At 41.6% G+C, this 27,539-nt stretch overlaps 2 protein-coding genes across 2 annotated transcripts; one reads left to right on the forward strand and one right to left on the reverse strand.

The window, feature by feature from the left end:
- The first annotated feature begins 751 nt into the window (after positions 1 to 751).
- Positions 752 to 7,963, forward strand: igflr1 (IGF-like family receptor 1). Its single transcript, XM_029451308.1, has 7 exons — positions 752 to 955; positions 1,038 to 1,230; positions 1,483 to 1,510; positions 2,113 to 2,185; positions 2,274 to 2,354; positions 2,575 to 2,679; positions 2,989 to 7,963. The coding sequence occupies exons 1-7, from the start codon at positions 871 to 873 to the stop codon at positions 3,312 to 3,314; spliced, it is 891 nt and encodes a 296-aa protein (XP_029307168.1). The 5' UTR covers positions 752 to 870; the 3' UTR covers positions 3,315 to 7,963.
- kmt2bb (lysine (K)-specific methyltransferase 2Bb) lies at positions 4,386 to 27,186 on the reverse strand. Its single transcript, XM_029451278.1, is given in 37 exon segments — positions 4,386 to 7,151; positions 7,271 to 7,400; positions 8,231 to 8,314; positions 8,420 to 8,527; positions 8,704 to 8,956; positions 9,084 to 9,221; positions 9,379 to 9,479; positions 9,697 to 12,697; positions 12,807 to 12,959; positions 13,040 to 13,200; positions 13,301 to 13,379; positions 13,479 to 13,596; positions 13,708 to 13,866; positions 14,056 to 14,193; positions 14,343 to 14,446; positions 14,555 to 14,778; positions 15,016 to 15,092; positions 15,240 to 15,350; positions 15,637 to 15,738; positions 15,853 to 16,037; positions 16,322 to 16,435; positions 16,542 to 16,659; positions 16,753 to 16,845; positions 16,935 to 17,081; positions 17,585 to 17,698; positions 18,030 to 18,140; positions 18,377 to 18,483; positions 18,706 to 18,963; positions 19,066 to 19,133; positions 19,229 to 19,460; positions 20,325 to 20,511; positions 20,757 to 20,876; positions 21,047 to 21,222; positions 21,328 to 23,881; positions 23,883 to 25,105; positions 25,287 to 25,365; positions 26,845 to 27,186. Coding segments are annotated over 37 exon segments (11,733 nt in total). The 5' UTR covers positions 27,175 to 27,186; the 3' UTR covers positions 4,386 to 6,875.
- Positions 27,187 to 27,539: the final 353 nt, after the last annotated feature.

A 27,539-nucleotide genomic window follows, 5' to 3' on the forward strand; every position in this document is an offset into this window, starting at 1 on the left:
TCTAGTTAGACTCAGGATTCTGACAGGGTGACGTGACGTAAAAATTACATTTAGGCTAGTATTACATAGGGCTCAGTACTCTTCTTATTTTATAAATCAACCGTATTACTGACATTGTAAATCTGTAACTTTAACTTTTTTTGTATTCTCTGTACTTTAAGTGTGAACAGCCACAACAACCAATATTATCTAAATTTTCAAACAAACTATCGGTCTAATGTCCAGCCCAAAAGGTTCAGAATGATTAACCAGTCATTCTGTTATTAAAGGGGTACTCAATATATTTAGAACAGTTAGAAAAGTGGTCAAAATTAAAACAGCACACACTGAGATATCCTGACTTTTAGTCCCTAGTGTGGATCAAACTCATTTTCCATAAAGCAACCAAACAGCATATTTTGTAAGACTTCCTATGCATGATAAATGCCCCCAGCTGTGTAAAGCCAACATACAACCCTATATCATCATACATATTATCCAGCTAATCGTCGTTGCATATCTGTAGGCTATCAGACAACAATAACAAAATAAAACATATATGAATTTAATTGAATTCATAGTTTTTATAGCTTATGTAGAATAAATATACCATTTGTATTTACTTTTTCGAAGCTGACTATTTTACAAAACAAAAAAAAGAAAATTAGGATTGAGAATGATAGCAAATGCTGTTTCCATCCCTAGGCCTCCATACTCAGAGAAGTCAAAAGAGTGGGTGGAGTTAAATGTGTGGACCCAGCAACGATTACATTTACGTAGGCAATCTAAATTTCCAGACAGCTATGTCTGTGTTGTCTGTGATTAAGTTGAAGGCACATTGTCTCCAGTAGCCTATACGGATTTGTTTTTACTTTTGGCCGCAGTTTTGTGATGGGGCACTCTGCCAATTGTCTTGATCTGAATACCTACTGGAATAGGACTATTTCAAAATGTGTCTCGTGTCCTGTAACGCCAGGTAGGTTATTATTATTTTCTATTTTCTTATATCATATCATATTATATTATATTCCATTATATTGTTGTTTTTAACAATACAGGATATGAAATCACCCCTAACTGTGGTTATGAGGACAACGGATCGCGACACGATGTCCCCGCCACAGAGTGCAAAGCCAATACTTTTAATGATGGCAGCAGCGCATATTGTCAACCTTGTACCACATGTCCGCACGGGTATAACATTTTGAGTCCGTGCAACACAACTGCTGACACCAAGTGCCAAGATCCAGGGTAAGAAGAAAGTATGTTCATTAACCTGGAAAAAAGCCAAACGTAATTGATACGTAATTTAAAAAAAGGCCAAATTAATTATGTAAATTGCACTCCATAAACTCCAGTAAATACGACAAAGTAATGCTAGACATATTACACCGAACTATGACGTGTTAATCTTTCCACTGTGAACAAAATTTGATTTTCCCAGTAGACCTAAAGACCGCATAAGCTTATTCAGAACATATTTTTTCTTCTGAATTTCCATAGAAGCAGGTCAACAAGAGTTCCTGTGGCAGTGAGTAGGCAGCAAGCATTCTTCTTCTTCTTCTTCTTCTTCTTCTTCTTCTTCTTCTTCTTCTTCTTCTTCTTCTTCTTCTTATTATTATTATTATTATTATTATTATTATTATTATTATTATTATTATTATTATTCGTCTTGTAAATGGTAAATAATAGTCCAAGTACATGTGTAGTACTGATCCTAATCGGCAGAAAAGAATTACGTCAACTTTATTTTTGAAAAGGGAAATAGACCCACTGGAAAGATTTCCCCAGTGTCATTTTTTTTAGTAGTTTAGAAATTGTTGAGTGTTGACATGTTTATAACAGTAACATATGTATTTATTATAAGCACTTATTATACGCATAATTCATCATAAGCATATTCCATTTGCTCACAGTTGTTTCACATTTTCTCTATTTAAATAATAGGCTAGTTGTACAAGAACAAGACAGCAATTACATTTCCTCTAGAGTAAGTTGTTGTCGTTGTTCAAAGCTTTACATGGAACAGAACCAGGAAGATGGTTTTGGTTTATTGTGAAAGATGGGTTTAATGTTTGATCTGGTTCAGAGATGACTTCTTATCCAAACAATTCACTCTGGGTTTCATTTCAGAGTCAGACAAGCGAAGGCACCATCTTAACGGATAATCCACGTACTATACCACCTAGTCCTGGTGCAATACTATGTACGTTAAACCTACTCTTGATATTGGAACAAGAACACATTTTTTCAATGTCTGAATTTAATCGTACCTTTTCTTTCTATTTTTGCAGGGGCAGTACCTTTAGTCATCTTAATTTCCAGCATGCTTGTTGTGATATGTGCTCGTCTTATCTACATGAAGCGGAAAAGAGGTTTGCATATTGAAAGTTAAGGTTTTGAATAGATAAATGAGTATACAAGTGGAAAAGAAAGTCTTCTGTAGACAAGTGAGGATGGGGGACACTGCACATAAACTGACCATGTTTATTGTTTAAAGAGCAGACAGTTTATTATCCTCCTGGAATGCACTAAATTGTGGTGGTTCTGGCCTTGATTATAACGGTGTTTCTTTTATGCTTGTGTTTAATGCAGGTTGGAATACAGTGTTGAGTTACAGCAGAAGATCTTCTTACGTCAATGCAGGGTTCTCTCCCCTGTCTGCTCCAACTGGTAACAATGAGCAGCAGGGCATTCTGAGTGAGTGGAAATACTCTGCTAACTCTAAATGTACTAAATGATCGAGTCAGTCTGTGACAATCATTGAATAGATCAGTAGTGTGAAGCTACTGATTTATATCTCTTTGTTCATGCATCCTGATCTGCTGGAAAAGTAACAATGAGTATGGCTGAACAGCAGCTGTAGACTATTATTATAATCAGAATCTGGTTTAAAAAAACAAGGTATGTTATTATTGGAACAATCATTACACTGAGCCCTGATAATAACAATGAAATAAAGTCATGTAATAAATTGCATTTTTGACACCCCACAACTTTCTTCTGCAGGTCCCAACATCATGTCAGCACCTTTACAGACAGTGCTGGACAACCTGGATGTTTTGGAAGAGCTGGTGATTTTGCTGGATCCAGAATACAATGGAATAAAGAACACCAAACATCTGGCTTCTCATTGCTCCTTCCCCGCCACCTGGATAACTTACACTTACTCAATGAAGGACAATAAGAGCCCCCTGAAAGCCGTGTTGGAGGGGATCACCAGCAGACAGCCCGACTGGACAGTAGGGCACCTGGCTAAGCTGCTCAGACATATGGAGCGCAATGATGCCATAGTTGTTCTCGACAAACTTGGACGGAATGTGATGGAAGTGTAACATTATTTCCACATGTGACTGCCAAAGCCTTTCACTGCATGGGTAAGACTGCAGATGTTTGCCTTTCTATGATCATTTCCAAAAGATCCATCCCAAAGATGTGCCACCAATTCCAGGAATCCACAAAGAAGAGAGAGTTTTCCTGAGCAAATAGAACAGCATGTGAATAGCTGTATATTGCACTGTGTATATAGAGCATAAATCTTGCACATCTAGAATTCGGACACATAAAACAGGAAGGGTAAAATATAGTGAACTACATAGGGAGCTTTTTCTGGCAGTCATTGGTATTTATCAGACAAAAGTGGTCTAGTGAAATATACAGTATTATCAAGTTGCATTATGGGAAGCGTAAGTGTTCTTGGAGCTCGAGACATACTAGACTAAAAGTCAGCATTTCTCGACCTCTGCTGCACTCACTTTGGCAACCTTTTATAATTTGTATTTAGCGAGTACCCCAGTATTTTGGAAATATGCAATACTAAAGGAAGACTACAAAGATTAAACTGGCAGCCACTCAGCATTGCAATCCCTTTCACGCTTGGCGCTCTTCTCTAGGAAGATTCCAGAGGTATATATATGGACGTCACTGACGAGACAAGACTGGCTGCCAGCACAACCCTTTTTTGTGGCTTCAAGTACCGTTCGTGTATATTTTGAGCTGATGAAATGTTCTAATGTCCGCATTGAACCTCTATTCCTCTTTTTGTAATAGTGCAACTGAAAGTCCCAAACATCTTCTATATTTTAATATATTGTTTACGCCATCGTTACCTACTTTTAAAACATTTTTTACACTCATGATACAATGAAGAAGTCAAACTAACAGGAGGCTACAGCCTATGGACCGTAAACCTGCAACCTATTTGAGTCAGACTTTATTCTCAATATGACTTTTTTTACTTTATTCTGGAAATACCACAACTTTTTCTTGTAAACATGAATTAATTCTCAAATTAATTCATATGTTTTTCCTGTGGCCCTAATACTCCATCATACATTCTGCTTAAAGCTTATTGCTTCACGTGTTTTTACTACTTTCACCTTATATAATAAAAAAAAAAAACGGAATTTGTTCAAACATCTTAACATCTTTATTAAGCAAATAACATTATAAATAAAAAAGTGCATAGAAAAATTAAACAGGTTTAGAAATATGTATACAAATATTTACAAACCCAGGGTTTATTTGTACATGGTAACAAAGACGTAAATTTAAAGATCACATATTTTCTCATTTTTATGTCTTTTACACTTTAAAATAACCCTACTATATATATATATATATATATATATATAATTTTTTTTTTTTATATATATGTGTGTGTATATATAACATACAGCTTTCTTAACAGATTCTGGGAGAGATGGTCATGATAACTTCAGGTTTTGACTAGTGCTTTCTATCCTTCATAGCAAACACACACACACACACACACACACACACAAAATGACACAAACAGGCACACACTCACCAGCTCTGCAGGACATTAAAACCAAGCTACTCTTTAAATTATCATCCTCTCTTTTTGCATCAGTATTCCCAAACATCTGTATAAACAGCTGAGGTAGAATCCTTGCAAGGAGTTGGGAGTGACTCTGCTCTTGTTGTCAGCTAGGTGATTGACACAAGTTATTTTCTGGGCTCCATCCCAGTGATTGGACATGCAAGAAGGAAAGGGGATTAAGATCAAGACAAAACATGATGGTGTGGGGGAAAAAACAAAGATGATCATGGGCTTGGGGAGGCAAACAGTGCTCACTTTACTCCTGTGGCTGATTCTAAGACCGTCAGTAATCTACCGTAACAAAAAATAAAAAGGATTCTTTAAAAATACCTGCTTTAGAACAACTTCTGTCATAAAGGCTTAAATGGATGACACAACTGCCCCTAAATGAAAATTCAAGTAAATTAGTAGAAGGATATCAGTTGTAAACAAAACAAAAAAAGAAGATACAAATAAGGGGGAGATCTCCTAATACACTAGACCGCCACCGTTTATACAAAGCACAACCTTTTACCATTAAAAATAGAAATCAAATCACATGAATAAATATTACTACTAATTTGAACAGTGTGTGAATCAGATTAGCCTTATCAATGACGGCACTGAACATCGACTAAGAACAACATTAAACATTATTTTAAAGGTGCCGAGTGCATTCTCTCAGCACCATTTCACACTGAATGTTTTCGGCAACATCTAGAAAGTTGTCGACAAGCCTGGTGCAGGAGCTGAATACACACACACACACACACACACACACACACACACACACACACACACACGGTGGCGATGCCTTGTACCAGTGCTCTCTCTGATTAAGAGATAAACTGTAGCAGGTTTCACAAAGATGAAGATAACGTTGTACGTTTGATGGTTATTTATGTGCAACTGTAGGGCAGCAACATCTTATTGCAATAGGTAATGAGCATCTGCTATGGGAGAAATAAAATATATATTTTAAAAACTGATATTCACCACAACTCTTCACTTTTGGCTTGGGTAGTGTTTGCTACATACACTGTACATCTAGAAAGAAAACCTTAAAGACACGTTTCTGTCTTTATAAATATGACACCATGTTACTGACGGAAACCTTTAGATTGCTATCTTTTTAAAAGTCAACATAGGAAGAGAGTAGATGACACACGGCCAACCAACATCCTAAAGTGTGAAAATTAGCAGACACTTTACATTCCAATGACGATGGGATTACTGCTCGAGGGCATACAATTAAGATAAACGGTCTCAGCGGGGTGAATAAACAGCTAAACAATTCCTGATTTGCAGGACATCTTTGTCCAACTAAAGACCTTTCCAAACTTAGCACCGCGGTTGTTTTGTAATTCCCGAGAAACAAAAAAAAAAGTCTAAAAAATAAAAAACTATTAACAACGCTAGAAGTGTTAAATGCAAGATAAAACACACAAATAAAGGTTTGAGTGAATGTATGGCTCAAAAACTGACTTCACCACTGCACGGATGGGGTTATAATGTTCCCATCACTGGAGGATGGAGCAATCATGATTACAAGTGTACTATAGACAGACATACCCCTCCCCCTAGAAATGAATAAAACATATAAGGAATCTCTCAAAGCCTAGCTATAGGTTTTCAGCAATGATTCAAAACAGATAAGGCTTGACGTGTGTATCAAAGAAATCCTGTTGGTGTCACCTCTACTGATCCAGGAACGCCCTACATTTTTAACATCTGGTTTAAATATCCTGTTTACATGAACACCAAAACCACTTCCTCAACAATATTTACTGCTGTGGTAAAGACGTTGCTCTGTACATCTGAACCCTTTCACAGGCAAAACAAGGAACTTGCCTGATATTAACTTTCCGTGAAGGTTCTCCTCTTCTTCTTCTACAATCTATAAAAATGTCCAATTATCACTTCTGACCAGCCAAATATTTTGGACTGGTCTCATAGTGGCGAATTCCCCTTCTGTGTGGACTGCCCGCTAACCCCCCCACCCCCCCAAGCCCAATCCACCTTAATTTAAGGCTTACTAGTAAACAGGATCCTCCCATTTTCATACAGGGATGTCTCAGTTGAGGTAACGCCGACATCGTCGGGCCCCACAGTTACAGTTGAGTTTGCTGCTGGCGTCTTCAATGGGGAACTTGTAGTCATAGGTGAGCTCCTCCCCTCTGTAGATCTTCCGAAGAGCAAAGATGACGATATGCTTTCGGCCTTCCACGTTGATCACCCGAGAGTAGCAGTTAGGTTCACAGGAGTGGTTGATGAACCTCGCTGCGTTTCCATGCATGGTTGCGTCCACCACATCAAAGTCATCAATGCGGAACATGTAACAGCCAATACCCTGCAAAGGCAAAAATTAAACTTATTGATACACCCGCTAACCATGCTGAACATTAAAAGCTCAATTATTGTAGACTACATTTGAATAAAACCGATCAAAGAAATAGAAACCCGACCAACCTTGCCATCGTAGTACTTTTCCCTTTTGTCAGTGAGCACTGAGCGAATGACGATACCTGCATATTCAATAACCATCTCCCCTGCTTCGATGTTCCTCTTGCAGAAAAGACCGCGGCCATGGATAGCAGACCTGCAACAGACACACAAAAGTCAGAATCGGTTAGGTCACACAAGTTCATTTGCTGATTGATGATGTGTCAACTGTGTCATGGCGAGTCTGTCGAGGTGCTGACAATCCATAAAACAGATATTCTGTCATTTCTAACCTATAAATATTATCCAATCTTCCACACATTTTTTCACAACACATTTGGATATCCCCCAAAAACATTAATACTAAATTATAGCAGGAATTTAACATAAACGGTTATAAATGTCGTCTTGAATGAACCAGGAAACCCATTGGTCAATAGTTTGTCTCAATTAAACTCTTCCACAATTCATTCTTGTCCCAATATTCCCAGAAATGATTGATCTCCAAAGATCATGATCCTCATCAGCATGACTTTTGTCAAGTGATTAAAACACTCAAAACGTTTTTCTTAGACAATTTCTATAATGTTTTTGGCTCTCTGGATTCAGACATGATGGCTTGTCCTGCTATAATTTTCTTTGCTTGTTTGTTTTGTACATTTACTCAGAATACAAAGTATATGTAATAAATATACACAAAATAAATGTACCCAAAAGTTGTATTCATTTGTAATTTTATCTTGAGAATTTTGATATTGTTTCAATGTATTCTTTTACAAGTCGACAGAAATAGTGACCCATACCCTTATGTATGTGTAAAATATTAGTACTGTGTTCAAAAGATTCAATAAAATACAATTTCATTGTTCCCACCCAAAATGTAAAAACCCAGCACTGTTGTCCCCAGGTGCCCCTCCAAGACAATAACTAAAATCAAAAAAATGTTAAGCATTACATATTATTTTGTATATGTAGTTCTGTGCTGACCTGTACACGCCTACTGCCTCCTTGGATGTCCTTTCCAGATGTCTGAAGCGCATGGCCATGGGCAACTCCAAACTAGTAGCCCGTCTGTGAGGAAGATCAGATGATAATTCACTTAATACATCGAGGAAAGACAGCAAGGTGCAATTTAAAGTGGTACTACAATCTGCAACTAAATGAGTGAAGCCTGACCTTGTCGACTTCAAAAGAACCTCATCTTCCTCATCGTCATAAGGCCCAATGTCAGGAAGCTGTCTATGCTGAGAAGCCAGGAAGTTAAACATGTCAAATGTGGACTTCCTGTTGAGAGAAAAGAGAAAATGATATCATGTTTAGAGGAGTATGGACTTATAAAAAAATTCAAATATTTCAAAGTCACACTTTTGTATTTCCAATGCTATAGCACCTGTACTGTTTCGATGTTAGATTTAATTAAGGACACAAGAGCGGATTTAAACCGTAATTGGAGTGCATACCTAAGGTACAGCTCGGAGCGGGCACAGCCACTGGGATTGACAGGGAGGTCGTCCTCCTGGGTGAACTGTTTGAAGAAACGGAAGGCATGGCGTTGACAGCGGTGGGCCCCTTGAAGTTGCTCCAGCAAGAACACCACTGCATCATGGACCAGACCCAGCATACGGGCGCCGGTGATCCTCTGAAAGGTCAGAGGTCTCAACCTCGCAAGAGCTCGTGCCTCCTGCACCCCGTCTACCACGGCTTTCCAAGCCACTGGAGGAAGGTTTGAGAAAAAAGTGAATACAAAACAGTGCTACATCAAAAACATCAAGAAAATTGTTTTATTATTTTTATGTTTGATCATTTGCAGGAAATATTTCTTATGCAATATTAGCCTTACCCTCAATGCTGTCTGCCTCTGCACTGAAACCATCATCACTGGTTATCTCAAATCTTAAGTGTGGATAGTCTCTGTTAGTCTGATATTCCTCCTCCTTGTCAGACGGCGGTGGCTCATCATCTGAGGTAGAAGCAGCGCCTAAAAAAACCAAACATTTTTATGGTTCGTCTTTCACACTGTTCCTTAAATGCTGTGGCCACAATTTCAACTAAGTCGGATGCTTTAGTTAGTGTCAAACCATATGTTGAAAGACCAGATCTTTTTTATAAATCATGCCGTTAAAACTCAGTGTTACCAGAGTATTTCTTCCAGTCAGTCAGGGTGCTGTGCCCCACCGGCTCCCATGCATGCGTTTTGCCTTGTTCGCCCTGAGACATATAATCCCAAGGCTCTGATCTGAGAAAGACAAGAGTAGAAAAGTTCAAACACACAACGGTAACAAAATGCACTCAATGTTAATGTTGATCTTTTCTCGAGCATAAAAACAAAACAAAAAAGCAAAATATTCGCTGGTTCCAGCTTCTAAAACGTAAGAACTTTTCTTCAATGAATCCATAATGAAGATAACTGTTCGTTAAGTTGCAGCCCTATTGAAGACAAGTAAAAATCTTACCCTGAGCTATCGGACTCGCTTATATGCTCCTCCTTTAACTGATCCAGGTTCAGCACTCCTTTCACTGTGGGGGTCTTGATGCGGACTCCTGAAGCCCTGCTGGAGATGCTTGGGAAGATAGGTCTGCGGCGCTCTTCTTCCTCACTGGGGGGCTCCGGTTTTAGGAAGTCAACTTTAGACTTCTTTGTGACAATACGGTCTGAAAGTGAAGACACTCTCTTCATGCGGACGTGTGTGCGGGGTTGGGGTGCGGGAGCTGGTGTTGGTGTTACTGATGGAGAGCTAGGCAACACTGGAGGCTCCGGCTCAATCAATAGGCCAGGTGGCAACACGAGTGAGGAAGGGCTTAGTGTTCGAAGCCCACTCCACTTGGGGGTGTAGTTACTCGCCATCGCTTGATTGATAATTGCCTGAGCACTTTCAGCAGAAGTCATGGGCAGATTCTCAGTTGACGGAGCAGGCTGCCCTGAGGCCTTGGATGACTTGGATTTTTTGGCTGCACTAGAATCCTTCTTCTTCTTTGTTTTTTTCAACTCTGGAGCAGTTTCATCTTTTGGTGTTTTTACAGTCTTTCTTGGCTTCTTCACATCAACTGATGTCACTGCACCGTTGCTGTTGTGAGTGAGCAGCTGAGTTATTGTGGTCGGATTCTGAACTGTGGGTGTAACTGTTGGAGGAACTGCTGTCGCAACGTTGCCCCCAGGGAGTGGAGCAGTCATATTACCAGCTGCTGCCAGTGTGGCCGACAGGGCATTGCTTTGCAAAAGGCTGGCGATCTGGGTGACGCAGTTGTAGGAGGAGGAGCTGGGAGTGGGCAGCTGGAAAGTGTTGCTTTCAGGGTTTTTCACGAAGATCTGCCCGAGGCGGTTCACCAGCAGAACATGTGGTGTAGGATCCACATTGGGACCTCCCACCTCCTTCACAGTAAGAATAGCATGTCCGGGTAAAGCCTGGGGAAGCACTGGCTGTTGAGGTTCTAAAACTTGCCTGGGTGAAGAAAAGTTGATGGAGATTGTGTGACCCGATGCGGCTTCCTTCTGCACGGATGAAGCGCTGTAACCGTTTAAGATCACAGGGGCTGAGGTGGTTTGGACTGACGTTTGAGCATTTGAACATTGTGTTGACATTACAGAAAGAGACGATATTGATGCAGAAGAAGAAACGATGGTGACAGCTGTAGAACCCAATGGCTGTGTTTGTGTGGAGTAGATCGGTAGAGAGACCGTTCCACATGTTCCTGCTGGGGGACCAGGGCCTGACATAACTGATCGCAGTGGATCTTTTTGAGGGGCAACGTTTAGCAGTGCTTGTGTTATGTCTCCGACAGGACTGAGCGTGGTAAGTTTAGTAGACAAAGGCCCCATGGATGGGAAGGTTAACTCCTGTGAGGATGTTACTGGCTGAAGTGTTATACTTGTTAAAGGAGGCTGACTAAAACCTGGAAAACAGGAATACATCTGCATAGAGTCTACAAGGCCTTGAGACGGGTTCTGTACATCTGTAGACGGTACAGGGGAGGGCTGAAGAAGATCCAGAAGGGTGCCCTGACTGTTATCGGCAGCATCTGCTGATGAGGGTTTCACTGTATTAGCTGTTAGGTGGTTAATCAACACAGCAGAGTGGCTTCTGTCAGGCTCTGACTTCAGGGGTTTATAAGTTCCAGACTGTTGGGTCTCAAGTGGACTAGTGTCACATCTCTCAAGAACAAGAGATGTTCCAGAGGAAAAACGGGAACTCTGGAATAACTCAGGCACCTTTGTGAGTAAGTTAGGCTGAGCATCACGAACTGGATTAGGAAGCACGATCTCCTGATTTAATGAAGGAGTGTCAGAGGATTTAGGTCGATCTTGAGGTGAACTATCTGTAGGACTTTTGCTGGCAACTGAGATTGGGACTGATGACGAATCCGAATGCTTATCTTTGGATGATGCTTTGGGAAACAGACTCTGAACAGCCTGTGTGCCGTTTTTAGTGTCCGATTCAGGCACATTTTTATTATTTAGGCTTTTGGCTTGTATTGGACCTTGACTAGAACCCTGAGCATCATCGTTGGTCACTATACTTGCATCACTCTCTGTACCGTCATCTACACCATCCAGCTGAGCCATAGGCCGGGAGGAAGGGGAGGAGGGAGACTTGGAATGATCTTTTGATCCGGGACAGCTGACTATTGTTCGTGAGAAGTCAAAATAGTGCTCCATATCATCATCGGAAGAGGTGTTGCCTACGTCATCCCTGGCTGAGGCTGCAGACCGCGGAAGGTTGGCAACAAGAGTCTTCCTCTTGTGCACCTCTTGGGCTCTTCCCCAAAATTCCTCCTGATCATCACCTTCCACCACTATTTGTCCTCCACAGTTCATTGCCACGCCTTCATTCAGGAGTGTCTCTTCAATTTCCAGTTCTGTCCTCATCTCTTGGCCCAGACTGATGTTGGGATCCTTGTGGAATGAACTGTAGGGAAACACTTCTTCATCTTTCTGCTGGTCTAAACCCCCCTGGGGTGATGTACCATTAGCTGGAGAGACATCTTCAGGCTCTGGTGAAGCTAAGAAGTTGTGCGGCACCTCGACTGAGTCTGACTGGTTCAGATCAAATGACAATCGATTTCTGGGAAGGTTTTGTATGGATGGCGAGAAAGACAGACTTGGAGAGGGAAAGCTTCCTGCACCCTCCTGCCACGCAGACTGAGGAAAGAAAGATGAGGCACAATGGGTCATTGTATTCCCAGGGCATCGGACTGAGGAAGCACTTCTACCTCCGTCTGGGCGGGATGATGGAGAGTTCAGGTTGTCTGGAGCACCAAGTGGGAAAAGTGGGGAAGTGGGAAGGGAAGACTTTCCAGCACGGAGGGTGATTGGTCCAGTCAGAGGGCCAATAGGAGGGGGGGGCATGTGACTGCGGAGGCCTGTTGTCTGCGAGTGTGGGCTGTGGCGACGAACCCTTCGAGTATCATCCAGATCACTTATGGTGAGTATGTGGTGGGGTTTCGACTGGATTACTCCTAAAAGGAAATCAGAATGAGATTTGTGTGCTTTTGATTGGGTCAACATATTTTTTCTTAGCTAACGTAAATGATTCCCACTAAAACAAATGACGAATTTATATTTTACCTGGGGATGGCAGAGGTCGGGACATTCCTCCAGCTGGTCTCCTGGGAATCTTCGGCCTTGCACCGTGATCCAACTTGGGGGGAGGTCCCGGGATAAAGGTTTCCTCCATTGGGGGTTGGGACTCCGTTATATCAATCTCTTGGGCTTCAGATTCTGAAGATTCATAAGAATGGTTCAATTAACAGTAAATCACTTCCTAATGTAATGCAGTTTTTGAGTAGAAAACTACGCACCAGGTAGTGGACAGGGGTTGTGAGCAATGGTGTTATTGTCTCCTTGGTCAGGCATCTCCTCAACAGGCTTCTCAGGGACAACAGGCCGGACCTCCCGCACTGTACATGTATATTTGCACCGGCGCAATGGATTAACTGTACTCCAATACCAACGGGTACACCTGAGGAAGGAAAAATAAAGTTTTAAAAAGTGCTTTTCATTCCATGTTCCATATGATTTATTTATATAATTAAGTTTAAAAAGATAAAAACGCAACTTACTGAAAACCCACAGGAAACAGTTTTCCTTTGCTCGCTGAAAGTTCTGTCAGCACACCGAGTTGGTCAATCTGTAAGGAACCTGTGTCGAGACAATGTGGATACAAACGAGTCAAACATAAGGTCGGATCAGTAAACGCCAGAGACTGAATAAGAAACCAGCTAAAAGATAAGTGCTTACCAATCATCATGTTGATTAATTCCGGTTCCAGTCCAGTCAAAAACTTTCTGCGGAGGCTGATCCCCTCAAAGTCCACATAAACCCTGCGGTTTACTTCAAAGTCTTGACCAGTTATCATCTGTACAATAAAAAAGGAAAAAAAGTGATAATGCAACCCATGATCAAATTCAAAACCTTTAAACTGATACGGTCAGAGCCCGGTAGTTGGAAGGAGAAGAGCAGAATGTACCTTGCCACTGATGAGATGTCGGTGTTTGTAGCAATAGACCTTCTTATCATCCTGGAACACGCAGTGGCGGGAGCGGGCGCACATGAAGTGATAGTTGCTTTGACAAGATGTCAGACAGCAGCCCACTGTGGCACCTGTCTGGTTGCAGCGTTCACATCGCTAAAAAGGGGGTTGGAATAGATGGAACAGCAATCAATTATAAGAATGCATATTTGCTCACCATTAGAGCCTGTTATCAGATTATTTTAATTCTCAAATATCAATCATCAAAAAAATGTGTTCCTACTATTATTGTACAGGACTACACATTATTAAACTAACAGGTTTATGAGGTAAATTAACACCAACCATCAAGCGGCCCCTTGTGACAGCACTGTGTACATGTAGTAGAGAGCCATTGTCTTCTTCAAACACCTCAGCTGACCACAGACAGCAGTTGATATGTGCCCACTCATTCTGGCCCAGGTACAGCAACCGGCCCGCTTCCTATGGAACCAAAAGAAAAATACATTTTGAAATCCCTTGAGTTACTGATCAATGCTGTATGTACAGTAGGCACAAGCAGTTCACTCTCCAAGTTGGGTATAGACAATGTATTATGAACTTTTGATTTTCATGTTTAATGCATTACTTACATTACGTTTGAGGTCGCCATATTTTTGACACAAAGAGCACTGTCTCTCGTCATCCTTAGACCATCCGGTGTCTAAATCAGCTTTTGAAAGGCGGCCCCTTTTCCCTACATAGATGTACAAAAGTTAAAGACTTAAACGGCTAAACACTGCAGGAAATCTTTTTTTTTTTTATTACAAAGTAGCCAATTATATTAAAGGCTCTCATTCATTACCTTTGAATTTGAGCCTGACAGCCCTGCTGATTTTGAAGTTGTTCCGGCTTGTTGGTTCCCCAGACAACGGAGAAACGGCCTCCTCTTCCTTTACATCTAAGCTTTGTCCATTGTCCTCTTGCAGGACTCCCAGCGGAGCCCTGGACGAGAGCTCCTCCCTCTCCTGCCACTGAGCGTAAACATGCTCTGTTGTAGGAGGATGGACAGCATGGGACAGCATCCCCCTATTTAAAAAAAAAAGAAAAAAAAGAATAATAAGTATTTCTTTTCATGCCATAAAAAAACAAACAGAGCAGTGCTTGTAACTTTCATATATGTATACAAAGGACATCATATGCATAATCATGATGATGGTTCATCTCTAAAAATAACTTTTAAAAACAGAGTTTATAAAACTTCATTATTATTATTATTATTATTATTATTATTATACAAATCAATTAATGGAAACCATTACTCACATGGGCAAGTCTTTGGTACAAGAGTTCCACACCTTTGGATCTTGGCTGTTGAACCAATTAAATACTTCCTCAAGGAGCTAAAGAGAAAAATCACATCAGTTCATTAAAAATACCGACTTACCTGTATTTCTAAATCTACGACATAGCTTCACATGCCCATCCCAAAATAATGAATATGTTTATAGACAATTCTCAGTAATCGTTGCATCTTTGTCATACAGCACCTTTAAGTAGTAAGAGCGTGCCAGGGCAGTAGGTCTCTGCTCCTCTGGAAGATCTTCCTCTTGCTCAAGCCTCTTTCGCACCAACTGAACCACATCTTCATGGAACATTTTCTATATATATATATATAACAAATAAAAAAAATAGGCAAAATCCATTTGTCAGTTAAAAATGCTTATCCATTAAGGCCCTTGCCTTGCAGAACAACAGAATAACACTTACAGATGCAGAAATACTATTTGAGGCATTCCTAACATACAGCATTTGTTGTTCGTTTTAAGTATCTCTCAATTCTTACTGAAATGTAGTCAATATCCATGAAGACCTATACAAATATCACTGAATACATTTTTCCACTTCAAAGGATAATACTCACTGAATAAGAGGTTGTGTACTCACCAATGTAGTATAAAGGCCTTTGTCAAACTTCTTGCCGACAGCTCGGAGGTCACAGGCTGGCTGTCCTTCTATGCCACTGTCCGGATCAACCAACCTTTCACACTGGAGCAGAAACCAAAGCATAATTGTCACGCTGCATTTATCAAGTTTCATGCGACAGTCTTACAACTTACATTTGATAAAACCTTCTTTTTTTTAAAGAGCCATGTCTCCTACCTGTGAGCAGACCACAAGGTGCTGGGTAAGGGTGGAGGAGAGCAAGCAAGCCAGCACCTTTTCCACACCAGACCTGAGCTCAATGTAGAGCAGCTCTCTCCAGGCACTGGGCTGGGTCACACTGCATGGCCGACATGAGTACACGACACTCTCTGGCAAGCTGGACAGGATCTCATACAGCTCATCTGTAAATATTATTTTACAGGATGTAGGAAGTTAGCAGTGGAGATTTAGTGAAATGCATTTCTAACCACAACATGTTTACATACCTACAAGCATGTACCAACAGACACCTACTGCATGTACTTTATATGTACGCGCAGCAATTACTAAGTAATGACAAGTAACAATAGGCATTAGATATCGCCTTTGTTTTCTTCTACTCTGTACATTCTTTGTTTTCTTGCTTCGATGCCATCACTTAGGGTACTTTCACCCACAAAAATATTAAGAAAAGAAAAAGAATCACCTGTTAGATCCTCACACTTCGCATGTACCCAGTGGTTACAGGTGCCACACTGCATCATCTGACTGTCATAGTCATTGTCCTCATAGCACTTGAAGCAGATTGGACAGTAGTTACCTTATGAAGAGAAAGTAGCATTCGGAAAATATTAGCCTCAAAATAGATCGGTAATGTTGGAAGATGATAAAGGAGGGGACGGATCATTCATCAATTCTCCCCTCACCCAGTTCATTGAGTTTTGAACAGTCTGGACAGAGTCCTTTGTCGTGGTTCCAGTCAGTGTCCCAACTCTTCCCCGGTGTGACGCCACAACTTTTACACCTGATGCATGTCATACACACCTGCACAGAAACCAGCAATTAATGCACTCCAACCTCAGCATGCTGATAGTAAACATACATGACTTTGTGTTTTCTAAGAAACATGACACCTACCCAAGCTTTCCTCTTCTTGTTTTGTTTTGGATAGTTGGGTCCCAGACAGGAAGTATGATAACAGTTCTGACATCGTTCGCACTCCAACAACGGCTGAGGGAGACATGAAAAGTGTAATGCTTACTGACTGAACGACATGAGAAGTAAAACACAGCAAAACAAGTCCAGATAGCGGGCCGTACCTTTGATTGCTTGTTTTTCCTGCCGCACACATGGCAAAACTTGCAGCGACGGCAGCACCAGTTTTCCTTATTCTCTTCAGAGGGGCGGTCCGCTGGATCAAGGCAAAACTGGTGGAAGGGCTCACAGCATACTTGGCAATACAGCATCTGCGAAAACAAACATTCACATAACCACACACGGTGAAATTAACCCATCCTAGTATTAGGAGCAGTAACAGTAAGGATCTTGTAGGGCTGTATCGAATATTTGAAGTCTCATTCATAACGTTGACGTTGAAATACTAATTCAATGATCGAAGGATGCACAGCTTTTTATTTTGTCTATTCATTCCGCTTAAAGCCGGTATTTCTGCACAATTGCAGCGAAAGTACATCTTTAGAAAGAAACGTATTTATGTTGAAGAAACTAACAAGTTATATTCACGTAAGAAAGATGATTTAGAAAAAAGACTTATTCATTAGTACAATAAATCATAAATAAAATATGACAAGTTTTCATTTGAAAACCTGAATAGAAGCTTTGAATTAAAAACATAAAAAGGCATTCAGTACAGCCCTCGAACCTTGTGAGTCACCAGCTTAACACAAATTGAGCAAAGAAATAAATCAACTATTTCTATTAAATAGAGCAAACAGTTTGAAGTAGTTACCTCATGTTGCCCTTTACTGGCACACAGGAAGCAGACATAGGGCGGCATAACCGGTGCAGAGGTCAATATACTTAAACCACCCATATTCCAGACATTGTCCAAAGTACAGTCCTCCTGAAAATAAAGACACCGTGTACACAACACAATTAACAGCCGTGTGAGGAGTGGGTTTACATTCATTTACAGACAAACACTGACCTCTAGTGGACAGAAATAATAATGTTATGTGAACTTGTGAATTACACAATGACTTTAATTTGCTACATGTGTGACTTTGTAACAGAACACTCTGAAAAGAATACACTTTGTGGAAAGAATAATGTTTGAAGAAAACCATGTTTAACCCCAACCATCGTGCTTCACATAGCTGTGGCACCCAAAGATTCTGAGCGTCATCATTTAAGTAGCATACAATATATGTGATGTACTGTGAAAAGTGACCTACCTTGAAGTCAACCCGGATTTTGTAAGTAGGTTTAGAAGACTCAGTGTCTCGCTGCTCAAATCCATGGGCCAGGGCAGCCAGGACACTGGGGGGAGTCTGCTCCAAAGGACCCTGAGAGACAACCAATAACAGGAATGTAGGCAGGAGTGGACACAGAGCTAATATACTTGCTTTCATTCACTACGTGATATAAAGCTATAGGCGGGCTATGACGTACTTATAGAACAGGATTTATATCCAGGTAAAGTCTTCATTGCCATGTCTCATTACTGAATAGGTGACTACACAAATACAAGTTATGTAGTCCAAACACGACACTGGCAATGATCAAACTCAGAATTACGCACCTTCTCAGGTTTACGTCGAACAGATGGTACGCGGTGCGAACTGGACTTTCGATGTCTGACTTCTTCATCTGAAATGTCTCCAAGGAATCCATCCAGTGACACAAAGTCTTCAGAGGGCAGGAAAAAAATATATATTACTTAAAAAGGCACATCAGAAGGCTTGATACTCTTAGTAGCAATAAAATGTTTTAGTTTAAAAGAAATGTGTTTGCAAAGACTACAGCTCTACATTATATGAAAGAAAATACTGATAGTGATACACACAGCTGTGGGGTTATAAAAATAACAATCTGGATCATGAATCAAGCATCTGGTTTATGTTAATTTACCTTGATTGAAACGGGATCCTGCGCCCCTTCTCCTGGCGGGCGAGGCAGAGCTTGAGACAGCTTTGTCATCTAGATCAGAGTCGTAATCCACCAGGTCAAAGTAGACGCGGGGTTTCACAACGCGCTTTGGCTGCTTCCTTACCGACGGACTGTGGCCGTCACCCTGGAGACCAGATGGTGAGTCCGCAGCACCCTCAATACCTTCGTCATTACTCGAATGACCCCCGCTGAGAGAGGATCTCCGTCGCTTAGAGGCACCTTTAAAAGAAAAGAAAAAAGGATGCGGTATGTAGCTAACACGCTGAATGTTATGGAAGTATTACAAAAACATGAAGCTTGCATGCTCAAGTGAATAATTACCTTTGGGTGCTGTTCTTCCACTTAGTCTGCGTGCTTTTCTCTCTTCAATTTGATCACATCTCTTGTACCTTGTGGTAAAAAAAACAAACAGATTCTTAATTATTTTTGAAACACTGTGTATCGAGGTTTACAACAACTAAGAATTAAATATAGGTCAACTTACACACAACACTGCCGTTTGGTATTGGGACCACCAAACTTGGGTTTGTCGAGACAGTTCATGCACTTGCCACAATCATCCTCGTGATTGCAGCCTTTGCATACTCCACACCTCCGAGAGCGATACCCGAATGGCCCGAGTCCTTTCCGTTTCACAAAATTCGACGGCTTCTTGACCTTGATGACCTTTGGATCCGACAGCCCGGGACTGTCTGATTCAGAGGGAGACCCAACATCTGCAACAACAGTAGGCATTTGTCAGTTAAGTATTTCATCATTCCCCTTTAAGGAGGCGGTTGCAGATAATTTGGTGGCACAGATTTTGGTGTGGACATTGACTCAAGCTCAGTAACAAAATAATAAATATCTTGTCTTTTAAAAATGTTCTCATCAGCAGACTCAATCAAACAGAATCACAATCGCTAATGAAACATCAAATCTCTGGAATAGTAAGATTTATAGAAGAAGGTTTTTAGCAATGTAAATGAAACTCAGTGTTTCCACTACCATTGTCTTGGAGGGCACTGCGCCCCGCCAATGGAGCCCCGCCAACGGAGCCCCGCCAACGGAGCCCCGCCAACGGAGCCCCGCCAACGGAGCCCCGCGCCCCTCCTGAAATTCAAGGTGTTTTTTTTGTTTCCCGCAAAAATAAAAAAAATAAAAAAATGTATTCACAACTCACTTTACACATTGACCGGTGCCCTTTTATTAAATAAACTACACGCTTATGTTATTGATTTAATTTATGTGCACGTTTCAGTGTGCACTGTCTACTTTGCGCTTTCACATTCTTTCCGTTTTGCGAAGGGCGGGATTTTGCAGCTGACACACGTGCGCACACACGCACACATGCTCACACACCTACACGTGCTCACACACCTACACGTGCTCACACACCTACACGTGCTCACACACCTACACGTGCGCACCTACAGAGCAGAAGAAAGGAGAGAATAAATAGAAACCGCGCCACACACGCATAGTACTATCACCACATCTACAACTACTACTGTTGCTGCTGCCATTAAGTTTTACACATTCAAGTTGTGAGAAGTGAGAGAAATGAGCGTGTCTAATGAAAACAAATCCTTAACACCTACCTTTAGGGATGGCCGAAGGAGAAATGCCAGTTCTTTCATGCAGAGGCAAGGCGCTAAGTCTGGGAATGTCATCTGGTACCAAGGCTCGAGGCTGTCCTAGCACCACAGATGCAGCACGACACACATGCTTGATACGTGGACCTCCTGCTCGACGGAACTCCTGGCACAGCGGGGAGATGAGCTGTGGCTAGAAAAATTAAAATATCAAAATCAGATATGAGGCACTGACGTCAAGATGCTGGAATTTACAGAGGACTCAAATACTGAATCATTACTTATACACTGCAGTAAAGTAGACTGAACAGAGCATGTTTGCAACTATGGCAGAAGGTTATGTAACAACAAAAATAAACCCTTACAACCAAAGACAGAAAGAAGATTTGTAGTGGGATTGATTTCTGCCTCACAGGGCCTATTGATCTGCACACTTACTTGTCCTTGAGGTGGCTCCGTCTTGACTGAAACATCAGAATCGAGCTGAGCCCTCTGCTTCCTCCTTTGTCTCTTAGAGGTCACATCTCGAGACCTGCCGCCAGTCGGGCCAGATAACAGCTGCGGGGTTAGCAAGCAAAAACAGTGCATCAATACAAGCCTCAAAACAAAACAAATCCCTATGAATCATCCAAAACATTTGTGGAGATTTCCCACATTTATACCGAGTCCTATTACATAGACTAATAATATATAATAATGAACAGTCTACAATGACACCATGACATTACCCCAGATGACTTGAGCTGCTTCTGCTGGTCGATCTTAATGAGCTGGACCTTGGCTTTCCTGAGGAGATTGAACATTCTTTTGTTTGCGCCAGTGAGGCGCGCTCGTTGTGAAGCTCCCTTCTCCGCAGATCCGGGAAAATCGCCATCACCTGAGTTCTGTTCTGCCTGCGGATCTCCTGTAGAAACAAAGCCATATATGCCAATGTCTGGTCCACTGTAAGTATAAGCAAATATTTGCTTAGCATTAAATAATCTGACGCTTTTTAAATAATGTTGCTTACCTGAGTGAAGTTGGACAGTCGTTGCCAAATCCTCCTCTTTGCCATGCTGAAGTGCAAGGGACTTGGAGTTCAGAGTCCTAACACACACAGACAGCTTTCTCACCACTCCAGGAGAATCGAGGTCTTCCATCTTGAGCTTGGATTTGCCCTTCTCTGCGTTTGTATTCCGTTGCCTAAGGCTGATGCTCATGGCCTCATCGTCGAGTCCTTCTGCCAAATCAACAGGAGGCTGAAGAGGTTTACTCACGCTATGCGTCTCTGTTGTGTTTTTGCTTTTGGGAAGTCCTGTGTGCGCCTTTTTAAGCCTTTGATAGATCTTGAGTTGAGCCGCTTGTTTATTAAACTTCGGGGAATTTTTCTTTTTAAGGGGATCAAGGTCAGTAGATAGTTCTGTGGGCTTATCAACTGGTGTAGATAAAAACCGATCCTCACATTTGTCCTCTGACGTTTTGTCCAGTGTATATACTTCCTTGCTCAACTCTTCTGGCACATGCCACTTGAAAGAAGAGTTCTTTAGAAGAGACTTCTTCTTTTCAATTTTGCCACTTTTTCTCTCAGAAAATAGGCTGTCAGCTATATCGATGTCATCATCTAGGTCCTGAGCTGAAAACAGATCGACATCCAATTGAGCTTCACTCAATATGTCCTCCTCGTCAATCGGCAGGATGGGGGATATTGCTCTGCCCGTCCCATCATCTCGCCTCTTTCCCGGGCGCATTTGCAAGCCCAGTTGTAAACCCTTCTTTGGTGAGTTTCTTCGAGGCAAGACCGACATTCCAGCGTCATCCATAAACCTTTGCGGAGTCTTGATCACTCGTGAGGATCTGGCACTTACAACAGGCATAATGAAGTGCTTGATGTTTTTGACAAACTTTGATTTACCAGGCTGGGCTTCTACAATATCTGGTTGTCCCGCATCGACTAATGTGTCTGTTTCTTCCTGCTTCAAACCATCATCTTCAAGTCCAATTTCCATTATCTTAGAAATGATTCTAGAGTGTGGTTTTGGCCTTTTAGACCCAATAAAATGAAGGCCAGAAGGTCTTTTTCTGTACTTTTTATGTACTCCAATAAGTTTGGAACTCAGGGTTGGTGTGATAGCTGCCACCGGGGTGGAAATGTCACTGTCACACTCAACAATTTTCCGACTGTCAGATAATTTAAGGGGAGCAAACTTCCCATCTCTGCTCCTGTGCCTGTGTTTCTGACGCTGCCCAATCAAACTTTTACGCCTCTTTTTTACCTTTTTGAGAGATTTCTTTTGTAGCCGCGGTGTTTTTGGATCACATGCTGGCCTTTCTGCCACCAAAGACGGTTGACTATCTATCAATAGAATGTCGGTTTCCTCTTTTACCGATGGCAGTATCTGCTCTTCTTCCACTGACACAGTGTCCTGTTTTGCCTCAGGCTGGGTGCAATCTTTTGTTTCTGACTGGCTTACTTCTGTTACTAAAGGCTGAGCATCCTCCTTTGGCACAGACTGGGTGACAGTAGCCTCTGCGCTGACAGCAGTTTCAGGAGAGACAATAGTCTTCTTCCTTTGGACAGACCTCTTTTTCCCTAGTTTATTATTTCTACATCTTCTAGGTTTGGAAGGCACAGGCAATGGTTTGGCCTCTTTGATCTGTGGTTCTATCTCATTATCCACCTTCTGTGGAGAAACTTCAACTGGCACCTGTGAGGAATCATCAGTGATTTTTGAGGAATCATCAGCGATCTTTGAGGAATCATCAGCGATCTTTGAGGAATCATCAGCGATATTTGAGGAATCATCAGCGATCTTTGAGGAATCATCAGCGATCTTTGAGGAATCATCAGCGATCTTTGAGGACTCATCAGCGATCTTTGAGGACTCATCAGCGATCTTTGAGGACTCATCAGCGATCTTTGAGGACTCATCAGCGATCTTTGAGGAATCATCAGCGATCTTTGAGGAATCATCAGCGATCTTTGAGGAATCCTTATCAGGAACATCAGTGGAGTTTACACTGGTCTCCTGTGCGGGGTCCTCGGCCAAATCCTGACAAGAGTTTTTAGGAAGACCGTGTGAGCTGGAATCTTCAGTTGAAGCCTGAGAGGAACCTTCAACGCGCACCTGCGGCGTATCTTCATCCTGTGGACTTGTTCTAAGCCTGCGTTTCTGAGTTGTAACTGGCTTATGACTGACAGACTTTGTTGGTGGTAAATCAAAGCTTGATGTCCTCCTCCTTAGTCTCCTAGTTGGTGGGACTTCAGTATCCAGACATGATGGTTTATCCTCATTGAATTCACTTAGATCCTTCAGAACATCCTCTTTCTTGTCAGACACAGGGCTAACTTGCTGAATTAAAAAGGATGGCTTTGAGCTTTTATGTTTCCCAGGAGAGGAGACCTTTTTGATCTGAAGAGGTGGAACTTTCCCGCAATCCATTTTAGTAATTTCTTGTGGAGGAGTTTTATTTGCGTGTTCCACTTCAACTTCTACCTGTAAAGTGGACTGATCCTCAATTGACACGCCAACTTCGTTTTGGGAACCATTCTCATTATTGTCTAAGCTTTTACTCTCTTGTGGGGCCTGAGTTATCCAGTTTGGATTTTTTATCCACAGTCTTCAAACTCTTGTCGACACTGAGGTCACAAAAGGTGGACGGTTCCTCTTCACTTACAGTCTTCTCTGTTACTTTGACAGTGTTTTCAGTACCCATTGCCTGGCTTTCTCCCTTCACTAATGTTAAAGTCCAGACAAATTTCTTTCTTGGTTTTTTCTTCTTTCGAGTAGAATTCTTCTTACTGGCTTGTGAATCATATTTTGGGTTTTTGATCTTCATCAACTTTAAACTTGGGACTCGTATATCCTCGTTTTTCAAAGGCAAACTGTCACTGGATCCAGCTAAATGATCCGTCTCTGTGGATGATGGACCATGGTTTTCTGGCACTGTAGCATCCTTATTCAGCCTCTTGCTTTGCCTTCGCCTGTCACTTTTCACTGATGATTTGGTCTCCACTGTTTGAGAAACTTCTGGCTTTGACTCCACCAGAATGGCATCACTTTTATTCAGACTTTCTGGTTCAGCTGCACTGTCTGAGACTCTTTTAGTGAATGGGTTAGTGACTCTATTGCTCCTACGAATGACTTGTTGATTAACTTCCAAACCTTGCTCGGTCACAATTTCTTTATGCTTTAATTTCTTTGCATTTGTTTTTGGCTCCACAGTCACGCTCTCCTTTACAGTGTCAAATAGATCGGTCGATTTTCCATCTTTCGTTTTTTGGTCTTCAACCACAACTTTGGCGCTAGTCTGGCAGACAGGCTCGGTTGTCTTTGAGGCAGATCTCCCACGCCTTCTTGCAGGTACAGTCCCCCCTCTCTTATCTTCTGTGCCATGTTCGTCCTCATGCGGTTCAGTTTTTAATTTGACATGAGCACTTGAAATCTGGTCGCCCTGAATATCCTTGGCTTTGGGCTGATCCTGGATTTCTTTTATCTTCAACTTCTTTGCAGATTTTTTACGAGGCTCCATTACGGTTTTAATTTTCTTTTTGGCCACCAACTTTATAGTAATCCTTGGTGCTGCTGATGAGGCTCCGCCTTTCGTGGACTGTCGATCCATAGTGCTTTTGCCTTTCAAAACTTTCCTGCAATCCTTTTCAGGCTCTGCTTCAGGATATAATCCTTGTGTTTCCTCCAAGGATTTTACATCCTTTACATGATCAGGTGGGGTAATATCTGCCTCCACTGCTGGCGTTTTATGCGGTAGCTTCTCACTTTGTCGTTTAGATTTTGTGCTGACAGCATCACCTACAAAACAAAAAATATTTTATATATATATTACTAAATCCGTGGCTCCTCCACTTAATGCAAAGCTCAGAATAGAAAACAACCCTTTTTTATATTATGTTGCATGATTAATCCAAAATCGTTTGTTGTTCATAAATTACAACAAATATGTCATGTGCTGCAGTAATACATTTTTATTTACCTTTGGAAGGGTTTTGTCGTGACCATACAGGTCCTTTGGAGCCTTTTCTCTCAGCTTCAAATCCTCTAAAGTCATCTCCCTTTAAAAGTAAAATCAGATCATTAACACTTGAAGTACAGTGACACCACTCTGCAGGAGGCTGCAAAATCATCAGCAAAACTCCACTGCACTGTAGCTGGAGGAACACTGAAAATGTCTCTGACAGTTTATATGAAGAATGGATTCATGTCTTGCATAATGATGGTTTTATCAAAACACCCAACATAATAATGTACGTTTATTTTAGCGTAATGGACTAACGGCTATGTCAAATAATAAACAACTGGTTATTCGGTTAAGACATTACAACAATAATACCAATGACAGACAATGGACAATTGTTTTCATTTTTCCACATTCAAACCAAATCTTTTCATTCATTACATACATTAAACATGAATAGGGCCTGCATTGGAAACAACCAAAAATGCATTTAACTGCTCATTGGGAAGTCTTCCTGAATTCTTCATGATGCATTTACATGTAATCTAGATTATTTACCACATAATGAAGATCACAACTCTACAACCTATGTATGGCTCACACACCAACACCTACACTACCTACAAAAAACTGTAGGGAAAGGTATGTCTGTAATTACGGTTCCCTCCAAGTACTGTACATCTCCCTCATGCTTACAACTGTGACCCGAGAGCCTACAAACAGCTCCACTCTTATGAATCAGGATTATACATTAACTCGTAACGTCACATGTGTAATAACACGGAGCTTTCAGTTCTAACAAGGGGAGCAACTGGCTTTTACACACTTCTGCACCACCATTTAAACCTGTCGTGTTTGGTAACATTAGCTAGCAGTTAGCCATCTCCTCCTCTCGAAACCATTTAAACTCACTGCTGTCTGCAAAAAAAGCTAGCTAAAATTAAAACTTAGTTATCCGAGTGTTTATATCACAGTAACCTTAGGCAGATAAGTATGATCCTTTGAGATGTGTGTGTGCAGTCTTATTTAAACTAGTTTAGCAGACAAATCTGCCCGCATCTGGATAGCGTATGAAAACAGAACAGTTAGCCGTTAGCCGCTATGCAGGATACAGAGGCGCTAGCTCTCCCGTTCTTTGTGTTCGCTACTGTTAGCTAGCTGCTACTCTGGCCCGATAACGAGCGGGCCATAGATGAAATAATTGCGATCACTGTTTAGGAATTAGCGTACTCACTCATTGGTATGTTAAAAATGTACTCTACTTATGTTTTAACAGTCTTATATGTTAACGTACATGAGACCAATTGAGGGAACACTGCTAATGTAACTTCTGTGCTGCTTTGCTGAAGTGGTATTTTGTGTTGCGGTTGTTCATTAAATGTCATGGAAAGCTGCACTATGCTAATCTCAGTTAGCATTTAATGTTAGCTTACCCAGCTTGAAGCTAAAGTTAGCCTAGCAAAGAGATGTTGACATTTCTCCATGGTACTAACCAGTCACACTTCTGTGGACAGCACTCATACTTGCACATTTCACAATCACACAACATATGAGAATATGAAATAAAGGTACTAACTCCTGGGTCGGTTTGGGACCTCACCTCTTCACTCCCACTAGAGCTGTATCCAGCCTGGCCAAGGGTCTGGTGGCTCGCCTCTATTCCAAGCAAACGTAAGTGAGACTGGTCATCGTTTAACGATAGAACCAGGTTTGCGGGCCTTGGCCCTCCGTTAGTCACATCATCAGCTTCTGAGCCTGATCGTCCGAGTTGCCATCGCTTCTCGGAGCGCAAACGACTGCGTGACGACCAAGGCCGACCGGGGAAACGACCTCTGGCCGTAGCGGTTCCACCTTGGCCTCCTACGGCAGCCGCGGTTGCTGATCCGCATCCCGCTGCCGCCATCATTGCTTCAACAACAACACACACCGATGGCTAGCAGTTCGAGGAGAGACAAGAGGGAAGGCGCGAGATGGGAGGGGGGAGCCGCAAGGCTGCAAGGGAAAGTGAGTTTTTCGGTGAGGCTCCAATGGGAGGGGTGGTTGACATCTAGTGGTGGTTGTACGTGAAGTCTCCATTCAGAATTCGCTAGATAGACGTGAGTCCAATTTTAGAGATTGCATGCATCCTAATCCCACTCATGACAACTCAACCTAAATAACTGATATACATATTTTATATGTTTGGTGTATTCCTAGGCTGCCTGTTTGTTGTTTTATAAAAAATATGCGCTAAAGGTGAGGGTAAAAATGTTAAATAGATATTACCATGAA

This window comes from Cottoperca gobio, chromosome 16 (assembly GCF_900634415.1).
Source record: "Cottoperca gobio chromosome 16, fCotGob3.1, whole genome shotgun sequence".
NCBI lineage: Eukaryota > Metazoa > Chordata > Actinopteri > Perciformes > Bovichtidae > Cottoperca > Cottoperca gobio.

Bases quoted from the DNA above. Each gene is read 5' to 3' on its own strand.
- igflr1 (XM_029451308.1), top strand. From the start codon at position 871: ATGGGGCACTCTGCCAATTGTCTTGATCTGAATACCTACTGGAATAGG. The intron at 1,511-2,112 runs GTGAGTAGGCAG...GTTTCATTTCAG, and splicing joins CAACAAGAGTTCCTGTGGCA to AGTCAGACAAGCGAAGGCAC. The intron at 2,186-2,273 runs GTACGTTAAACC...CTATTTTTGCAG, and splicing joins TAGTCCTGGTGCAATACTAT to GGGCAGTACCTTTAGTCATC.